The following is an 18,000-nucleotide window of genomic DNA, read 5'->3' as shown; positions in this document are numbered from 1 at the left end:
CAATGCCATTTTGACCAGTACATTCATCATCCTTCACGAGACGCCCTGACTTGACCTGCAGGGCGGCGCTGTAGGGTCTAACTCCGCCCTCCCGCGGGGTGCAGCCGTGGAAAATATCAGTGCGCGTTTGGGCTGCAGAGCTTTTTGATTGGCTGTGGAGATACGTCACTCCCTCCGCCGTGACGTTGCTGTTTACATAAATAGGTAGGTTACAGACCGGTGTTGTTGTTTAGTTCCTCTTCTGCCACGCTCCGTGTTTCCATCGACAGAAACGCCATGAACCAGCTCGTCTTTCCCGTCCTCGCGGCTCTGTTCGCCGTGGGCTTGGGGAGTTTGGTGGGGGGGCCCCAAGACATCGATATCAGCGAAGCGCAGGACGCCCTCGACTTCGCCGTCGTCAAACACAACAGAGGTTCCAACGACTTGTTCCAGAGCCAGGTGGCTAAAGTGATCAGGGTCCAGAGACAGGTCAGTGGCTGATTATTGTCTCCCAGGAAGTCTGCCCGAGGGAATTACGGTAATCCAGTGTGTGTTGAGGCCTCAGTGCCAGTAGGCCTGTACCCAAACCTTCCGGTTCACACTGACTGTTCATGTGTTCCTCAATTCCTAAAGATAATCACATAGGCCTGTACGTAAACACCATAATCCTGTCACACCCCGTTCTCTCTTTCCCAACTCATTCACCAGTCCAATCCGCTTTTTCTTGTTTATCATACACTTCATACATTTCAGCATACACTGTTTATATATCCCTTACCTTATAGATTTTATTTTTTACTTCTTTATTACTTTTAATGAGTGTTTTTTTTTTCACTTTCCCTCTTTGCCACTCTTATTCTTCAAATTTCCCCTTAGCGGGACAAATAAACATTATTGTATCGGACATGACCATGTCTTATTGTATGATATCTCATCATATCTTATTTTTTCTTATCTTTTCTCATTGTATTGTACCGTAAGATCAAATATTATCATATCTTATTGTGCCCTACCTTATCATATCATATTCTACCATATTTTACCGTATTGAATCACATCTTATCTTATTGTATCTTATCTTATCTTAAGCTATAATGTGTTGAGGCAACTGCATGGAGCTGCATCAGCTCATTCCCTGGTGTTCGACTGACGCAAGCTAATAATGAGTGTTTTGTGTTCATTTAATTCTGAAATGTGCTCTGTGTTAATGCTTCAGTGCTTTGTTATTAAGGGTTCTAAAATGAAAAATTCCTGTTTTTCTCACCCATGTCTTCCTCCAGGTGGTCGCTGGCTACAAGTACATCATCACTGTGCAAATGGCCAAGACCCCCTGCAGAAAGAACGATGCTGCAAATGAAGTGTGCGCCATCTACCAAGACCCAGCCTCTGCTCAGGTAACTGCAGCTTTCTTTCATTATTTAAACGGAGAGGTTTTAGACACAAAGTTTGGATGTTAATCATTAAACTTGAAACCTTTTAACACTTGAACAATAGATCATGTTTTTCATCAGATAGCAAATCAACTGCATACTTCCCCCTTTTGATCAATTGAGCTTTGTTGCTGTTGCCATAGAGAGAAGTAGGAACTAGACAAAGTAGAGTGGTGTTAATGTACTTGGCTTCAACCTGCATCAATAATACCTTAGCGGAACATAACAATGTGTCACTCACACTGTTAAACCTAAAGATGTCACACAATAGTTATTTTTAACTAGATGACTAGTTTTATCAAATAATTGAACATTAGTTCTTTGGTTAGTAATTGAAGTGCTTTGTACAGTACATATTTTGATTAAATATTTAAATGTGACTTCTGGTGTGTGTTCTGACCTGTTTCCCTGCAGCCTTACGTGTGCACATTCAGCGTGTGGAGCCGCCCGTGGCTTAATGACATCCAGATGGTGGGTGAGAAGTGCTAGACGGAGAACTGCGAGGGAAACCTTCAGCGTGGGCAACGTTTGCAAAAATAACCTTGATGCAAAAGCAATACTTTGTACTAGACAACCAGCAAATGTATTAACATTTCCACTTTCCTTTGCTTTTTCACTGTATGTTAGATTGACTGACACCTGACAGTTGTATTGTGTCAAATTACAGAACAACCTATGCAGTATTATAGTGCACTTAGTTATGCATAATCATTAAATCAAGCAAACTGCAAATAATGTGTGTTGAACTACTTTGTTGTTACCTAAAAACCTAATAAAGAAATGATGATTAAAGCTGCACCTGAACCCAAATGATTGTATCCATATTGAGTTTGTTTTTGCAGATTTACCACTGATAAATCCAATCAGGTATTACTGCATCATTTGTTGTTCATATCTCACTTTAACTTTTCTATTTGTTATATGGCATACCATACAAAGTTCATGTGGGATGTTTGAAGGTTTATATACAGGCAGGAATTGATAAAATAATAATTACCACATCTTTCTGTTATTTCTATTCTTACGTCTATAACAATATAACATGTATTGTGTTATACTAAAGGAGCAGCTAAAGAGGACAACTATTTTGTTGCCTTCCCTCAATGACATTTTCTGCTGAATACAGAAGCTACTTTGAAGGTCTAAAGAATAGCATGTACTCCTCTGAAAGTTTTCCTTGTGAATTCAATCAGGAGACCGATTACTGACTCGGGCTTGGGCCATACAAGCACAGGTGGCACCAGATATAAAGTGTGTGAGGCCGAAGACAGACTGTAAATGATTTAACAAGTACTGGACTCTGAATCCGTTTTTTACTGGAACAGATCAGTTCAAACTGGCAGGCAGATTGAACTGCATCAGTAAGGCTCCACTAGCCAAACATGAAGGTCCTGGACAAAGATGAACTAAAGGTTGCTGAAGGAGTTCTGTTCAAACACCTACCAAAAAGTTACAAGGTATTTAATCCTCAACATGTCACCTTTTAATCGCAGTGCACCTGTAAACAACTGAGGCAATTCATTTTCCTCCCCCATTTTAAGGTCTATGGCTTCCTCTATGGTATTAACAGGAACAAACCAAGTACACTGGAGGTGGTTGTTGATTCGTGGCCTGATTTTAAGGTCATCATTTGCAGACCTGATCCCAAGGTGAGTTCATCTCCTTGGACCTTGGGTATCCGTTGGGTATGCTGCCACATGGTTGTTTGATTTTGTGTTTGTTTTCCAGGTCAAGCTTGCTCTGCAGCTCAGGAAAAAGGTGTCATGCTTCAGCACGGATGCACAGGTTTTAAAGGAATTGTTTACAGAGGAGAATGTACTTGACTGGAGTACAGATTTCACGGTTGGAGGTGAGGTCAGAGCACTGCAGACAAGTACTTTCTTGTTCAGTCAGGCAATTACAAGAGAGAACAGGTTCCTAGTTCCAAGTTATTGTAGCCTGGTGATTTCTGTTTCATGCCACTTTATATTCCCACACAGATCCAAGGTAAATGTTTTGCCTTTTTACGTCGCTAGTTATTGTAGTTTGGATTCAAAAAAATTGTACTTAATGAAATATGATCTATTATTATCACAGAAAATTTGATAATTATACATTAATCATCAGTCATAGTAATCTATATAACACAACATTTAGCCAAATGCACACTGTTCATATATAGATCTACAAGTAATGCTTATCAGAGGTATCCAGACATAGAAGAAGCTCAAGGAGACAAAAGAAAAGTGATCTTCTCCACACAACATATTTATTAACATGAAAAGACAAAATCAGGACTGAAGCCTTTGTCAAAATCTACACTTGCTATTTCATTCTCTCTGTTGTAGAAGACCATTATAATTTTCATCTGTGAATTCACTGCTGGGATCTCCTGTTTTGACCATTGTTTTGTCAAGACACTTTGCTAATATAATATTTTACTAGTTATTCGTGCACGGTTTTCTTATTTTTCCTGAGGATGTAAATACTTACCCCCGACACTTGTAAAGACAAATAGCCCAATTGTAAAAACCTAAATATTTGTTCTCCTTTAAGGACTCAACAAATCCAATGAGCCCACTCTCATGGAGGTGTCTTCTATCAGACAAATTTCCATCAGACCCTTTGCATTGGTGCATCTTCTGTATTTGGCAGACAGCAGCCATCTTCTCACACCAACAGTCAGCAGGTACACACTCAGATCCTTAAAAGCCCTTTATCTTATGTTTCTCTCCTCTCAGATCAGAGGTTATCATAATATTTTTTTCCATACAGTGAGCTTGAATCAAGGATCTCCTCTCTTAACCTTTCCCACGTTGACTTGGTGAATAAAACCTGGAAGTTTGGAGGAACCAAGCAAGGTTACAACATGATTGAATACTACATTGGCAACTTTCCGACATGCTGCATCACCGACAGACAGGGTCGGCCTGTGTGCTGGATCCTGGTGTATGATTACTGTGCAATGGGCATGTTGTATACTCTTCCAGAGCACAGGGGGAAAGGATATGCGAAAATCCTGGTCAGCACCATGGCCAGGAGACTCCATGATGGAGGCCACCCAGTCTACTGCTTCATAGAGGAGGAGAGCGTGGTCTCCTACAGGCTTTTTAAAAACCTGGGCTTTACTGAAGATCCTTCATACAGGGCGCAATGGTTTGACATCAATGTTTGATTTCAAAAGTTTTGAATGTGTAGCTGATACACTGTCACAGGAACTTGTATCTGTATGATGAAACAGGAATGGAATGTAATGGTAAAATAAGGAAGTTGTTTAAATACACTTTCTGTCAATTCGGTTGCATTTTGTGCTGTTTCAAGATTTTTGAAATAATTATAATCTTCAAATTTATATAAACTTTTACTCCAAAGCTATGCATTCAGATGTGGATTTAAATAATAATACTGATGAGGGACATACTGTAAATAAAACTATTTCCTTTTTACAGCAGATTTGTCAAATAAAAATGATCTATCCATTCGTTCGATCTCATGTCATCTATATTTCTTGAAAAAGTTGGTGCATCAGTCTTGAAGCCTTGTATTACCCATTACTTTACTATTACTAATTTTGTTGAACTCCAAGCTGCCCACTGTATAGTTGGTGTGTGCAGAGCAATGCAGAAGTAATAGTATAATGACCATAACACGTTATTTCTTGGTAAACATGAATCATGTGGATCACACCATGTGCAGGGGAGTGGAAGATAAATGAATCCTGTTAGCAGATAACATGTGTTCAGTATTTTGTGTGGAATGTCTATAGAAAGCAAACTAGAAAATGGATAAGAAACAACTGGACCACAAATCAAACTAGCATGGCGACAATGAGGAAAACGGCTTCCATAAATCTGTAGAAGGATTTAAAAATATTAAGACGTGTTCGATACGTGGTAAACTACAATAAACCAGATTTAGGGATTCCCCCTCTTCAAACTCACTCTCGATCTTCGTGTCGAAAGTGCGAATCGATAACCATAACTACGTCAGCCTGTATCTCCAGCAAAGCCGATCTCTCAGAACCATAAACATATAAACTCGTTTACTGCAGCAGGTTACATGTCTTTACAGTTCAGAGACTATCACCAACATTTACAATGGAGCTGACCGGAGAGCAGCTGAAAGACGCAGAGACCCAGCTGAGAAGACATCTACCACGGTCACTACTGGTTTGTAACGTCAGATTGAACTGTCAGATCGTAACTCGTTGATTCCGGGTTATCTTGTCACAGTCTCAGTAACAATAACTGAATGTATGTAATTATCTGGATTATGATTGAGCTGTTTGCGTTGTTTTCAAGGTGTACGGTAATTTGGTCCTGTTAAACAGAGTTAGCTCAGACCCTGTCCAGGTGTTGGTGGACACATGGCCACAATTCACTGTGATTGTCTGCAGACCAATGCATGTGCAGGTAACACACACACACACACACACACACACGCAGAAAGACTGTTTCTGTATATTTCTGCGAACAATATCTTCACATTGTTTTTCGTCCAGAAAGGTGATCTTTTCAAAGATATACTGTTTTTTGCAACGGATGAAGCTCTTATGGAGGAAACCATACGAAAGTCCTCTATCCTTGATTGGACCAGGTTTCTTTGTCTTGGTAAAATATATATATATATTTTTTCTAATTTATTCTGTCATTTTTTAGCACATTAATCTTAGCAGAACAGCCCTATGTAGTGACTGAAATTCTATCATGAAATTATAATGCACTGATCTTTCCATTTTTAATTAAAGCGTGTCCCATTAAATGACATATGAAGACAGATCAATAAGAAATATGTTCCAAAACCCAGACATCTGATTTCTGTTACATTGCTGCCATTGAGGTTTAATTGTAGCTGTGTTTTGAACTTTGCTTCTCCTTCATTACTGTCAAAGTCCTCCCACTGTTGGTGGCATATCATTTAATGATCTGAGAAAGATATACCATTTCTGTCATAATCTGACACCTCAAAAGTTGATGAGGTCAAAGATCGAACGCTCAAACGAGAAATGAACATCAAATCAATGTTTTGATCTGTCAGTCTTCTGAATATACCAACATTTGAAGAATAAGTTTCAAATCAAGGTGGAAATCATTTCTGACACTGGAATCCTTAATCTTTTTTTAATAATACAAAAAATAAACTTATTTTCTTTTGTCCAAGCAATCAGTCATCGGCACATGGAGACATTCAATGCAGTGGCATCAGAAAACACGTGTCCAGCAAGAAACTGGCAGTGTGTCACATGATGATATTAGAGGATGTAGCCAAGCTTCCCTCTGTAGACAGGTAGGGCCTATCCAAGCAATTACATCTTAATTCTGGAGACAGGTCATGATCATCACAGGTCTTACAGGTTATTCATAATTCTGTTGTGTTCAGCTCAGGAATCTCCCTCGGCTCTCTGGATGAATCCCACGTTTGCTGGGTGAGTCAGACGTGGAAGTTCGCAAATGATGACGAGGCTGTGGGGATGATCCGCAACATGATCGCAAACTTCCCCTCCTGCTGCGTGCTGGATGCACAACGTAGGCCAGTGTCCTGGATCCTGACCTATGCATCGTGTGCCATGGGAATGCTGTACACTCTGCCAGAGCACAGAGGCAAAGGCTACGCCAAAGTCCTCATCAGCACCATGGCAAAGAGGCTCCACACTCAGGAATATCCAGTCTACTGCTTCATAGAGGAGGAGAACCTGGCCTCCCACAGGCTTTTTAAAACCATGGGCTTTACTGAAGATCCCACATACAGGCAGGCCTGGGTGGCATTTAATGAACAGCTCAGTGGATGGTAACAAATACAAATATTATATATTCTAAATAACTGATGGACTTTAGACAAACAAATTAAGTTCAGCAAATTCATTTGCTTATTGAGCACAGAAAAGGCAGGCAAACAAGTCGTTTAAAAGCTGATGGTTTTGTCCTACAGCATTGTTAGAAGTTAAGTTGCCTTAAACTGAAAAACCTGCTTCATGGAAATGCACTCACATATCTCTCTTCAAACACCTCATTTCTTTTCTGAAAAATCCATTGACGTATGACCGGATCTGGAATGAAAAGAACAAATCGTAATGTCAAAAAATATCTGTATATATACCTGTTTCATGACATTGGCATTTTTTTATAAATTTATTTCTGACTAAAATCGATCCTGCATTAAAAACTGAAATAATTTTTAAATGTAATGAATCTGACTTCACCTCTGTTCTGTGAACTTTTCAAGTCGCAGCAACCACGTCCTCCAGTACTGTAGCATCTGCTCTGAGCTGAGCTGGTGAGCATGGGCAGGCGAGCCGTCCTTATAAGCCACTACAATGAGTCCATGATCAACCTGCAGAGAGAAGGGATCAGTGGTGTATGAGGTTTTGAAGGTTTGTAACACTGTGGTAGTAAGAAATCATAAATAATCTGAACTATAAATCAGAGAAACAGAATTTGTGACTATAAAACACCTGGTATTTGTAGTTTCCGTCATTGTTCAAAGCCCCAGCATAGGCTGCCACTTGAATAGGGTTGTCGTATGTGTTGCTCAGGAATGGCTTGGGCTTCTCCGAAGTCTTCCAGTCAATAAGACATAGAACACCTCTGCAAACAAAGAAGGCTGAGTGTGAAATGTCCACTTTGCTTTGGGAATAGTACACCGTACATTTGTCTGCAAATTTACCATATGTACCTGTAGCGAGCAACACAATCCACAATTCCCAGATAGTCCAGGCTGTCGTGATGTACAGTGCTTTCAATCGCTCTCACTGCACTGACGTCTTCCAGGATGTGAGAGATGCTCTCCACGTATCCCTGAACCTCAGCTGGATACGCTGGTGTCTCCGCAGGAGCCTTGTTCTCCTGGGCTGCACCCGACGCCATGATGTCATCCAGAGTGGAATGGAAAAGCTTGCCTTGCCTGAATAAATCTGATTGAAAACAAATTTCGGATCACATGAGTATCTCACTTCTGAGCACAGATGTCAGAAATAGCCATCTGAATTTAACACAGACACACACTGTATGTTAAACGTACTTACTCTGAGAGTATTCTTTGAAGCCATCTTCTCCAAGCTCTTCGATCATCCTCCTCTTCCACCTCTCCAGGTAGAATCTCTGCTCTGGGGAGAGGGTCTGCTGAAGGATGCGGGTCACACTCGGTGCTGAGGACCCACCTTGGCCCCTTTTCAACAGAATCCGAACTGGCGGTCCGGAATCTGTCTCCTCTGTCTCTAGAGTCTTCTCTGATAGTAAGAAGGGGTGAAGGGTCTTAGGCTCCCTCTTCTCTGGTTTAGATGAGGGCGTTTGAGCTTTGACAACAGGTCCATAGATGTGCTCGTCTTCCGCCTGGAGGGTGTCTGGGGTTTGGGAACTGACCCTGGAGGACATGACCGACTTCACAAGAGAGGAGTAGCGCTCACTGACCGCTAAACTGTAGGAGCTGCGTCTTTTAGGGGAGCTCAGGCAGTGACAGGCTGAGAAGTTCCTCACAGGGCGGGAGGTGCACTGGATGAGCATGATGCCTCCAACACACACCACACGTTTAACAATGAACATTCTGACAACTTCCACTCAAACAACCTGAGAACAATGACTTATTGTCTACTTAGAGGCTTCCAACTACACAAACCCACGGTGTTTTCGAGGCGTTCCGGTATATTTCACGGTCACGTACTTGCCCCAACATGTTCCAAAGTTACCGCTCCACACAAACACAACTGTTTTCACACGACGCTTCTTTTCAGTTGCACAAATTTCCGCCTATGGGAATTGAAGTTCGGATTACCTTTTCATTGATGCTTTTGTAACAATAAAAAACTACGTTACCCATAAGGCAAAAATGTACGTTACCAATAATACGCGGTGCATCCTCGAAATACATCCGTGTAGCCATCTGCTCCGCAGATGTACTACAGTTTCATTTACTTTTTGTTCCACTCCATGTTTCCATTAATGACAAACAACTGTTTACATTAATGTTTAAAAAGACTGCTTCAGAAACCACATGCGATAAAAACTCGTGCACAAATCCAACATGTCTGATTGACTGCTGTAAAGCCAGCCGACACTAGCATCTCTGTGGTCCAATCAGTCCACACAGAAATTCTACTGCACTCATGTACTGACACTTATGGTAAACGCATCCAAACCATCAAAACCATATCTATGATCCAAACCGCCCAGAAAGGGGACGGCAACGGAGTACTTGAAGTTGGAGGACGAACACATGTGGGGATACGTCCGGTTTTCAAAATAGACTATTGACATGGAGCATATAGAAAATGCAAACTTGAAAAGTTGAAAAGTATTTATCGTCTTACCTGTTTCATTTTTATGAATAGAATTTCGACAGTATCAATAATGAGATTTTACTAAATAAGTCATACATTTTTAGCTTCAAGTAGGTAATACTTCAGTAGTACTGTAAAAACACTTTGCTAAAATCACTTTGCTCAATAAGTTCAGAGAGAGACTGGTATGCCTGTGTCCAGGTCCTCTCTGACTACCTATATACTGAAGATCAAACATATTTACTGTATAGATTTGGAGATTTTCAAAGTAAAATCCAACATTTTCACTGTGGAATGTATCAAATCACTTCATTTCTGGATATTCAAAGTTCTTAAAAACACTTTGATCAATAAGTTCAGAATGAGACTGATATGCTTCTGTTATCACTCCTATGACTAGTCACCTTTCTTGGAATCTGTAACTGTCCAACAGCGATATTTTCCATTTCATTTTTTTCAGTACGCTTTGGATGCGTTTACCATAAATATCAGTACATGCGCGCAGTAGAATTTCTGTGTTGGCTGATTTGGCCACAGAGACGCGAGTGTCGGCTGGCTTGACCGCAGTTCTGATTGGGTTAAACACCAGTCGTACCTTCCGTGTGTTTGACACCGTCCAATCAAATTCAGTGTAGGGCGGGGTTAATCTCTCATCACCAGGAAGTGGGCGCAGAAAAAGGTTTGACAGCTCGTCAGTGAGTGGAGGGAGGGCTTCCTGCTTCTAGTTTTGTTATTCGGGTGGTTGGCCTGTTCTTGCCATTCCGTCAATTTCAGTATCACCATGACATCCTCTTTAGACGAAAACAGCAAGGAAAAGGTGAGGCGAAGGGCTCCTGGCACGTGAGCCCCAGTTAAACTCAGCCTCGGGAGTTTGAATCTTGCTTTGTGGCAAGTTATTGCCGCTAACTTTTCCTGCCCACACAACGCTAGCCTGCGGCTAAAGCTAGCTATCGTGTCATGGGTAAAGCTTTCGGGAAGTCTGTTAAACCTTCACGAGTAAAGTCAGTTTGCATGTAGACTGAGAAAACTGTCGTTCTTTATGTTAACTAACTTGGTCAACTTATTCAAACTAGCATAGTTTACGCTAATTGCTCATATCTACATATTTACTCCACTAACTGTGCAGCACACTGGCCTGTTATAACTCAGTGTACTGAGCTAAAATGACTAGCATTTTGACAAGCGTCAAAATACACTACGATATCTTTACCCTGACCTACTTTTAATGCAGCTGCTTCTGTCTCTGATACCTTCTTTCCGACGGGTGTGCTCTTTACACTGGTAACTGGTTGTATGATTTGTTCTCTAATCAGCACGACAGTAAATAGACAAGTCCGTTTGTACTCTATCTCGTAGTATAACAGATCAACAAGGGTGTGGAGCAGAATCTTAAACCGGAGGACTGTTAACTGTTTACTGTTGGATCCCAAACTTTACTGCCTTCACTATCCAGCACCACCGAGAGACTCACAGCTCTACACCCCTGGATGATTTGAATTGCTATAGTTTCTTTGCATGTTTGGTCATACAGATGAACTCTTTAGATTGACTCTGAGCTGCAGAGATTGAGAGATTATTTCATTTTGGATTCTCTAAATTCGAACCCCAGTTTGACCCCATCGTGAAGTTTCAGCCAGTCATGAACGGAAATGGACAGGATTTAGGATGTTGTAGATGTTATTTGCACATTCCTCTTAACTGTTTGCATGTTGTCAAGCCTGGGAAGACTCCAGTCTCTGAGGATTTGTAGTGTGGCCTCATTGGCTGAGATTTACCTGATATCGTTGACCCATAATTACAATTAAAAAGCGTTTAAAAACAAACAAAAATACAAAAATATATTTTTGTCTTCACACATAAGATCAGTCAGCTACATTTTTTGGTAACTCTGAATTATTCTCTCTCCTTAGATGCGCTCTGTTTCTGTGGATCTGAACAATGATGCTTCTCTACTCATTGACATTCCTGACGCACTCTGTGAACGGGACAAAGTCAAGTTTACTGTCCATACGAAGGTAGAAAAGAGTTTGTGCACGAACAAAAACCTTACTCCTAATCTTAAGTATATTCAGTAATACTATTTTCTAATTAGTTGACAGTTTTCCTTTAACATATTCTATTAATGTAACTTTGTTCCCAGACCACCCTTAGTGCTTTCCAGAAGCCAGAGTTCTCGGTCCCCAGGCAGCATGAAGACTTCATCTGGCTACATGACACTCTGGTGGAGACCGAGGACTACGCTGGCCTGATAGTGAGTATGTCGACTTGCACACATGATCCACATACGCAGACAAAGTCAGACAATGTAATATCACTATTTCTGTTTGAGCGCTATGTACTTAATGACAAAAGGGTAAGTTCAGATATATGTTTGGTTTGTTGTATTTTCAAGTCTTTAACAAATCAAGTAGTAATCCTTTTGAAAAAATATTTCCCCGAAACTTCATGAGTATGTTACAAATAAGGACATTTATCCAGTCATGAATGAATGAAATAAAGTAAATGATATCCTGCTATGACTTTATCCGTCATAGATTCCTCCAGCGCCCCCAAAGCCTGACTTTGAGAGCCCAAGAGAGAAGATGCACAAACTGGGGGAAGGTGAAGCCACTATGACCAAAGAAGAGTACGCTAAAATGAAGCAGGAGCTGGAGGCGTGAGTGTGACTCTCAGTCAAAACATAAACATATTGTATTGTATGTGTCCTTTATGCAGCATAATGTCCTTTTTAAAAACTCTTTTATTTGTGTAATCTGTGGTGTTTGTTTTTCTTTCTGTTCAGTGAATACCTGGCTGTGTTCAAGAAGACTGTCCAAGTGCACGAAATCTTCCTACAGCGAGTGTCCTCTCACCCCATTTTAAACAAAGACAGAAACTTCCAGATTTTCTTAGAGTATGACCAGGATGTGAGTTCCTCCTAATGCTGACTTCCTTTTCCAAATTGTCTGTTGGAAAGAGAGGAAGTAGAGTGTACTGGACACTTGTGACACATGGCTTACATCCTGCTGTGATCAGCAGTTATGCTGATCTGTGTAGTTTTTGTCAGTCGCTCTAAAGTTTATTTGCAGAACAAGCTTTTATATTTAGGTAGCAGTTTGATAAAAGGAGACCAGCTACATATACGTGTGGATCACACTGTGACGCATAATGACACAAAAACAATGAACTATTGGTACAAGCACAAATGTTATTTCAGATCTTACTTTGTTCCATTACACAACAAATAAGTAATGTTCCTCTTAGAGATTTGAAAATTCTTCTTTCTTAATTCTGTCATTTTAGCTGACCGTGAGAAGGAAGAATGCCAAGGAAATGTTTGGAGGATTCTTTAAAAACATGGTGAAGTCAGCTGATGAGGTCCTTATCTCAGGAGTGAAGGTGGGGCGTCTGCATGATCTGCCTACAGTGTTTGTACGACAGCTTTACAGATTCAGTGTTGTCACCGCTTCCCAACTTACCTTAGTTTGTTTGTCTCCTACACAGGAAGTCGATGATTTTTTTGAGCAGGAGAAGACATTCCTTCTCGACTACTACAGCAAGATAAAAGATTCCACTGCCAAAGCAGAAAAAATGACCCGCGCTCACAAAAGTATTGGATCATTATTAACTGGAAGGGGACCTGTCCTGCAATGAATTTATTTCTATTGTGGATTTTGTTTTTTTTTGTTTTGATAGATTATTTCTGTTATTTCAGATATTGCGGATGATTATATTCACATCTCTGCCACATTGAACAGTCTCTCAGCTGATGATAGTACAGCAAATAAGAAGTGAGTGTCATTTCATTTTCAACATGTTGAGTTGTGACTTAAATTTCATGCTTAATGTATTGACATGTCATCAAATATGTAATTGCAGAATTTTCACTGTTATACTTATTTTGTCAGACACCTGGAGAAATTGTCAGATCTGTTTGAGAAACTCAGAGTAAGTTGAACCTCATGTCTCAAAAAGCTGTGACTTTGTAAAAAACATTTATCCTGATTCATTAGTACACTGTGGTTGCTACTCTGTGACTTTGCCTCTGAATGCAGAAAGTGGAGGGAAGAGTCGCATCTGACCAGGAGCTGAAACTGACTGAACTGCTAAGATACTACATGAGAGACATTCAGGCTGCGAAGGTGAGACATGTTTATCGCGTGCTTTCATTCAAGGTCCACAGATTACAATGGTGTCTGGTCGTGATGCACATCACAAGCAGGCAAAACGCCAAAATTAGTAATGCTCTGCTATTTACCACAAGAAAAGTTGAAAGATTGAAAAAATAATCTGCATTCGATCGAGCAACAAGCCAGGCATTTTAAGTTATATTGGAAATTAAAACTTTTGTTATATTCAGCTCAAGACCAAATTAATATCTATTGTAATTTAGGAAAAAAGGATTTTAAGGTGCCATATAAAACCCTGATACATAAAACAGAAGCACATGTATTTCTGTATCATTATTATTAATATAATAATGCATTTTTTTTTATCAATCTTTCGAAAACATGACATTTTTAAATATTGACTTATTGGATTCTGTGCTCCATTGATATTTTGAATGTGCTTCAAGTGAAGGTTCTTTTTAAGTATTTTTTTAAAACTTTTTATTAGGTAATTTCTTATGTTCATCTGTGTGGATCATGTCTGTTAGGACCTTTTATACAGGCGAGCCCGGGCGTTAGCTGACTACGAGAACTCTAACAAGGCTTTAGATAAAGCTCGACTGAAAAGCAAGGACATTCCCCAGGCAGAGGAGCACCAGCAGCAGTGCCTGCAGAAATTTGACAAGCTTTCAAATTCTGGAAAGAAAGGTTTGTCAATCCTGATAGATTCAGACAGATTTTTGTACTTGTGTATAAGATAGAATACGCTATGTGAGCCCTTAAACTGCTCAATGTTTTCCACCTAGAGCTCACCGGTTTCAAGGGGAGGCGTGTTGTGGCTTTCAGGAAGAACCTCATAGAGATGGCTGAGCTCGAAATAAAACATGCCAAGGTGAGAAGCATAATACACCCCCTAGATACATGTATACTTTGTAATATTGTCTAGTAGTATTGAATTAATATGAATACTTTCATAACATTCCCATGGGAACATACACTCACCAAGCACATTAACTGTATTCGGCCTCGGTTCCTGTCTGTGAGAACGTTTGGACATTTGCAGAATCATGCTGGAAGTAGCCACTAGAAGATGGTAAACTGTGGCCATGAGGGGATGCACTTGGTCAAAAAAAATACAGAGAGCGGCTTTGGCTTTCAAATACTGATTAATAAGTATTTAGGGGAGCCCAAGGTTTGCCAAAAAATGTTCCTCATGCCATCAAACCCCACCAGCAGCCTGACCTGTAGGCATGAGGCAGGTTGGATCAATGGATTCATGATCTTGATGTGAGATTCAGACCCTACCATCTACAGCCTCAGCAGATATCCAGATTCATCAGACTAAGCTTTGTTTGTGCTGTCGTGGTGAGCCTCTGCCTACTGTCACCTCAGATTTCACTTTTTGTCTGACATGAGTGGAACTCGACACAATCATCTGCTGTTGTAGCCCACTCATCTTAATGTCATACATTCTAAAATGCTTTTCTTCTCACCTCAGTTAAGACCGGTTATTTGAGTAACAAGCCAGTCTGTCAATTTTCCTCTTACCTCTCTCAGCAACACAGAGTTTCTGCAGAGTTGGTGCTTAACTGAATGGTTGTTTTTTCGGTTCTTAGCAAAACAACAGTTAAATACTATCAAATACTCCGCAGCCTGTCTGACACCAACAATTGCTAAGATCAGTTTGTTGTGAACCCTGAAGCTCCTGACCTGTAACAGTAGCAAGTGTTCCTAGTAAACATATTGGTGAGTATACATAGCATTTCAGAACTGTGATGGTGTTTACAGACTATAGGATCACAGTTTGTTTTCAGAACAACCCATCTGACATATTCAAGTTTCACAAAATCCAGATAATGATTTTTTAAGGTTTCCATACGTAGCATATGTTGTATACACATGCAAACACAAGATCATAAAAAGCTTATAATAACATGTGTGCATATAAATGTTGTAAAGCAAACAGTAGTTTTTTTTTTAAAGAGAGATATAACCAGATTAAAAGCTGATACATTAACTCTGATGTCACTCAGTAGAGTGCATACCTTGACCAAGGTTCAACAGCCCTTTTATGAAGCGACATTTAAATTCACTAGATCCAGACTTGTATTTGGGTCTGCACCCTAATTGCCTGATTGTTTTCATCAAGACCCATGAATTATTCAAGAAATGTGAGAAACGCTAACAATGTTAAAGAACGTGTAGAAAGGACTTCTGGATCTGCTCCCTGATCCGGGGTCTGCAACCACATTAAATGGATACTTTCTTGAAAAACTTGTTTCCTCTTGTCTCCACAGAACAATGCGAGTCTATTGCAGGGATGCATTGACCTGCTCAAGAGCAACTGACGTGTTTTCAAGTGGTCCTGTCCATAACATCACCAGTAGAACCTGGCGTCCCCAGGGCCCCTGCATGGACATGAATCCAAGACCTCTTTCTGCTCCCACCCTGGGGTCTGATGCCACTTTAAAACCCTGCACGAGAAACACCAGTGTCTCGTAAGACGAATGTGTCCATGTTTACTGTCCTCTGGTCTGTGGTCCATCCTTTTTCCATTATTTATGGAAGTCAAAATCAATGTCTTTCATATTTCGCTAACAGAGATGACTTCTGTTTTTTTTGGGAAATTTCTTAATTTCTCCTTGTTACATTATGCACATAGTATCAATCTTGCCTTTTTCATAATGTTTCTGCCTCCATGAATTTGAACTCTAACCTCCTCCCTCATGTAAATACCTTTTTACAAAAAGGCTTAGAGAATGTCTTTTGCAAAGCCAATACCTACATTTTACAGCTTTTTTCTTTGCTAAAGACTGATGTAAAACTAGTGGCTGGAAAAAAATATCCTCATACTCTGCATTCCTGGCCTCTGAGATTAGAGTGCATTCAAACCACGCTGTTAGAAGACAAGACTGATCATCAAGTGTTTAAAAATAGCTGCACTTCACCTCAGGAATTCATCCACATTTGTAAGAAGTGGCGTCAAATCCCACAGAAATCAACGACGTACATATGGATGAATCATAGAGACTGGTAGAAGAATAAATCAAACAATGTGCATTGCACAGGGCACCCACAATACCCCTGTACCACGTGTATTATATCCTCAGCTGCTTCTTCACCCTGGCCAACTCGGTTCATTCACGCTTCCCTTTTTAGTTTGTAATTATTGTTCTTCTTCTTTATTTTGCCCTAAATTGTTACAGGCTCTCATGTATTGGACCTGATATATTTTACCAGATCTTCTAAACACTTGGTTTATTTCAAACCGAAAAGATGCACTTAACAAAAAATGGAGAAAAAAAGATACTTTACAAACCCGGCCAGGCTCAGTGGAGAATTAAAATACATTATAGTTTTATATAAAATTGAATGTATTTCTATTGGATTCCAACTGTGTGAATACCTTGACATGATGCTTTTCCTACAGAACATCATTTTATAAATTTGTAATTATTACATTAAATAAATCCTGTTTTTCCCAAGTTTGATCTTTTGCCATTCAGTTCTTTGTGTGACATATGGGTTTGTCTTTGAGCCACCCATCATACCACTAGGTGGCAGAATCCATCTAGCCACTAACTATATTCTGTTTCCTCCAAGCTTCAGCGTGTGGGCCCATGAATTTAAACACAGCTGTACACATGTTTGTGTTAAATCGATTGACCACAGTACGTCCTGGGATGGGACAGTGAAGAGTATTAGGTAAGCTTTGAGGAAATGCCAGAGTGCTCATGGGAATCAGCACCGCACAACCAAAATGCACATTTCATGTCTTACTCTGACCAGTGCTAACCAACGTGACCCAAATAAATGATCTGCTGCAAAACATTATAACCCATGGGGGAAAAAAAATGTTTTTCATTCTGCGTTATTAATCAAACACTTTCTGCCCGTGGTAGCATTTTATTCACTGTATTCTTAACTCTAATATTCATACAAAGACCATATTCAAACAGTTATACAATAGAGAAAGGAACTTGAATTAGACATGGAGAGGGAAAGTATATGTCCATCATGGACATTATATATAATTGTCCATAATGGATACATGTGTCAATGTTTACGTCACCAGTCGTGTAGACACAGTGATCAGATTGTTTGATTCATTGATTTAGGGCTAAGGGGATTTCTGTCAGGTCAGAGCTGAATCAAGGGCCACTGGACTTAATTGCAGATACTACAGATGTTTCACCTCACATCCAGGAGGCATCCTCAGTAATTCTGCAACTGAACACTTGTGAAGAGGAGT

At 40.1% G+C, this 18,000-nt stretch overlaps 5 protein-coding genes across 6 annotated transcripts; 4 read left to right on the top strand and 1 right to left on the bottom strand.

Annotated features, from left to right (window-relative positions):
* Nucleotides 1–192: 192 nt before the first annotated feature.
* On the top strand, nt 193–2,205 carry LOC133966127 (cystatin-C-like). Its single transcript, XM_062400890.1, has 3 exons — nt 193–468; nt 1,260–1,373; nt 1,824–2,205. Exons 1-3 carry the CDS (start codon nt 277–279, stop codon nt 1,896–1,898), a joined length of 381 nt encoding a protein of 126 aa, XP_062256874.1. The 5' UTR covers nt 193–276; the 3' UTR covers nt 1,899–2,205.
* A 503-nt stretch (nt 2,206–2,708) lies between these two features.
* On the top strand, nt 2,709–4,869 carry si:dkey-76k16.5 (uncharacterized protein LOC566887 homolog). Its single transcript, XM_062400889.1, has 5 exons — nt 2,709–2,866; nt 2,951–3,058; nt 3,138–3,258; nt 3,945–4,077; nt 4,164–4,869. Exons 1-5 carry the CDS (start codon nt 2,792–2,794, stop codon nt 4,561–4,563), a joined length of 837 nt encoding a protein of 278 aa, XP_062256873.1. The 5' UTR covers nt 2,709–2,791; the 3' UTR covers nt 4,564–4,869.
* A 479-nt stretch (nt 4,870–5,348) lies between these two features.
* On the top strand, nt 5,349–7,567 carry si:dkey-76k16.6 (uncharacterized protein LOC566817 homolog). The gene is given in 6 exon segments (XM_062401480.1): nt 5,349–5,557; nt 5,690–5,800; nt 5,890–5,998; nt 6,549–6,593; nt 6,596–6,674; nt 6,768–7,567. Coding segments are annotated over 6 exon segments (828 nt in total). The 5' UTR covers nt 5,349–5,485; the 3' UTR covers nt 7,180–7,567.
* Nucleotides 7,003–9,378, bottom strand: mgme1 (mitochondrial genome maintenance exonuclease 1). Of its 2 annotated transcripts, XM_062401479.1 has the most exons (6): nt 8,410–9,378; nt 8,061–8,298; nt 7,840–7,972; nt 7,588–7,718; nt 7,376–7,434; nt 7,003–7,142 (listed from the first exon to the last, which is right to left on the bottom strand). In XM_062401479.1, the coding sequence occupies exons 1-5, from the start codon at nt 8,924–8,926 to the stop codon at nt 7,395–7,397; spliced, it is 1,059 nt and encodes a 352-aa protein (XP_062257463.1). In that variant the 5' UTR covers nt 8,927–9,378; the 3' UTR covers nt 7,003–7,142; nt 7,376–7,394. The 2 variants fall into 2 exon arrangements, with proteins under 2 accessions (XP_062257463.1, XP_062257462.1); XM_062401478.1 differs by lacking the exon at nt 7,003–7,142 and having other exon boundaries at nt 7,296–7,434; nt 8,410–9,372.
* A 956-nt stretch (nt 9,379–10,334) lies between these two features.
* snx5 (sorting nexin 5) lies at nt 10,335–17,233 on the top strand. Its single transcript, XM_062401038.1, has 13 exons — nt 10,335–10,477; nt 11,571–11,675; nt 11,801–11,911; nt 12,195–12,316; nt 12,443–12,566; nt 12,943–13,038; nt 13,144–13,249; nt 13,355–13,430; nt 13,548–13,587; nt 13,695–13,781; nt 14,297–14,456; nt 14,555–14,640; nt 16,046–17,233. The coding sequence occupies exons 1-13, from the start codon at nt 10,442–10,444 to the stop codon at nt 16,094–16,096; spliced, it is 1,200 nt and encodes a 399-aa protein (XP_062257022.1). The 5' UTR covers nt 10,335–10,441; the 3' UTR covers nt 16,097–17,233.
* Nucleotides 17,234–18,000: the final 767 nt, after the last annotated feature.

The sequence above is a fragment of the Platichthys flesus genome, chromosome 12 (genome assembly GCF_949316205.1).
Source record: "Platichthys flesus chromosome 12, fPlaFle2.1, whole genome shotgun sequence".
NCBI lineage: Eukaryota > Metazoa > Chordata > Actinopteri > Pleuronectiformes > Pleuronectidae > Platichthys > Platichthys flesus.
The sequence above is the reverse complement of the archived record's forward strand: the minus strand, read 5'-3'. Positions and strand labels throughout refer to the sequence as shown.

Excerpts from the sequence above, each read along its gene's own strand:
- LOC133966127 (XM_062400890.1), top strand. The coding sequence starts at position 277 with ATGAACCAGCTCGTCTTTCCCGTCCTCGCGGCTCTGTTCGCCGTGGGC. Across the intron at positions 469-1,259 it reads TGATCAGGGTCCAGAGACAG|GTGGTCGCTGGCTACAAGTA; the intron begins GTCAGTGGCTGA and ends GTCTTCCTCCAG. Across the intron at positions 1,374-1,823 it reads AAGACCCAGCCTCTGCTCAG|CCTTACGTGTGCACATTCAG; the intron begins GTAACTGCAGCT and ends GTTTCCCTGCAG.
- si:dkey-76k16.5 (XM_062400889.1), top strand. The coding sequence starts at position 2,792 with ATGAAGGTCCTGGACAAAGATGAACTAAAGGTTGCTGAAGGAGTTCTG. Across the intron at positions 3,259-3,944 it reads TACAGATTTCACGGTTGGAG|GACTCAACAAATCCAATGAG; the intron begins GTGAGGTCAGAG and ends TTCTCCTTTAAG. Across the intron at positions 4,078-4,163 it reads CTCACACCAACAGTCAGCAG|TGAGCTTGAATCAAGGATCT; the intron begins GTACACACTCAG and ends TTTTCCATACAG.
- mgme1 (XM_062401479.1), bottom strand. The coding sequence starts at position 8,926 with ATGTTCATTGTTAAACGTGTGGTGTGTGTTGGAGGCATCATGCTCATC. Across the intron at positions 7,973-8,060 it reads GATTGTGTTGCTCGCTACAG|AGGTGTTCTATGTCTTATTG; the intron begins GTACATATGGTA and ends CTTTGTTTGCAG. Across the intron at positions 7,719-7,839 it reads ACGGAAACTACAAATACCAG|GTTGATCATGGACTCATTGT; the intron begins GTGTTTTATAGT and ends TTCTCTCTGCAG.
- snx5 (XM_062401038.1), top strand. The coding sequence starts at position 10,442 with ATGACATCCTCTTTAGACGAAAACAGCAAGGAAAAG. Across the intron at positions 11,676-11,800 it reads AGTTTACTGTCCATACGAAG|ACCACCCTTAGTGCTTTCCA; the intron begins GTAGAAAAGAGT and ends CTTTGTTCCCAG. Across the intron at positions 13,431-13,547 it reads GATAGTACAGCAAATAAGAA|ACACCTGGAGAAATTGTCAG; the intron begins GTGAGTGTCATT and ends TTATTTTGTCAG.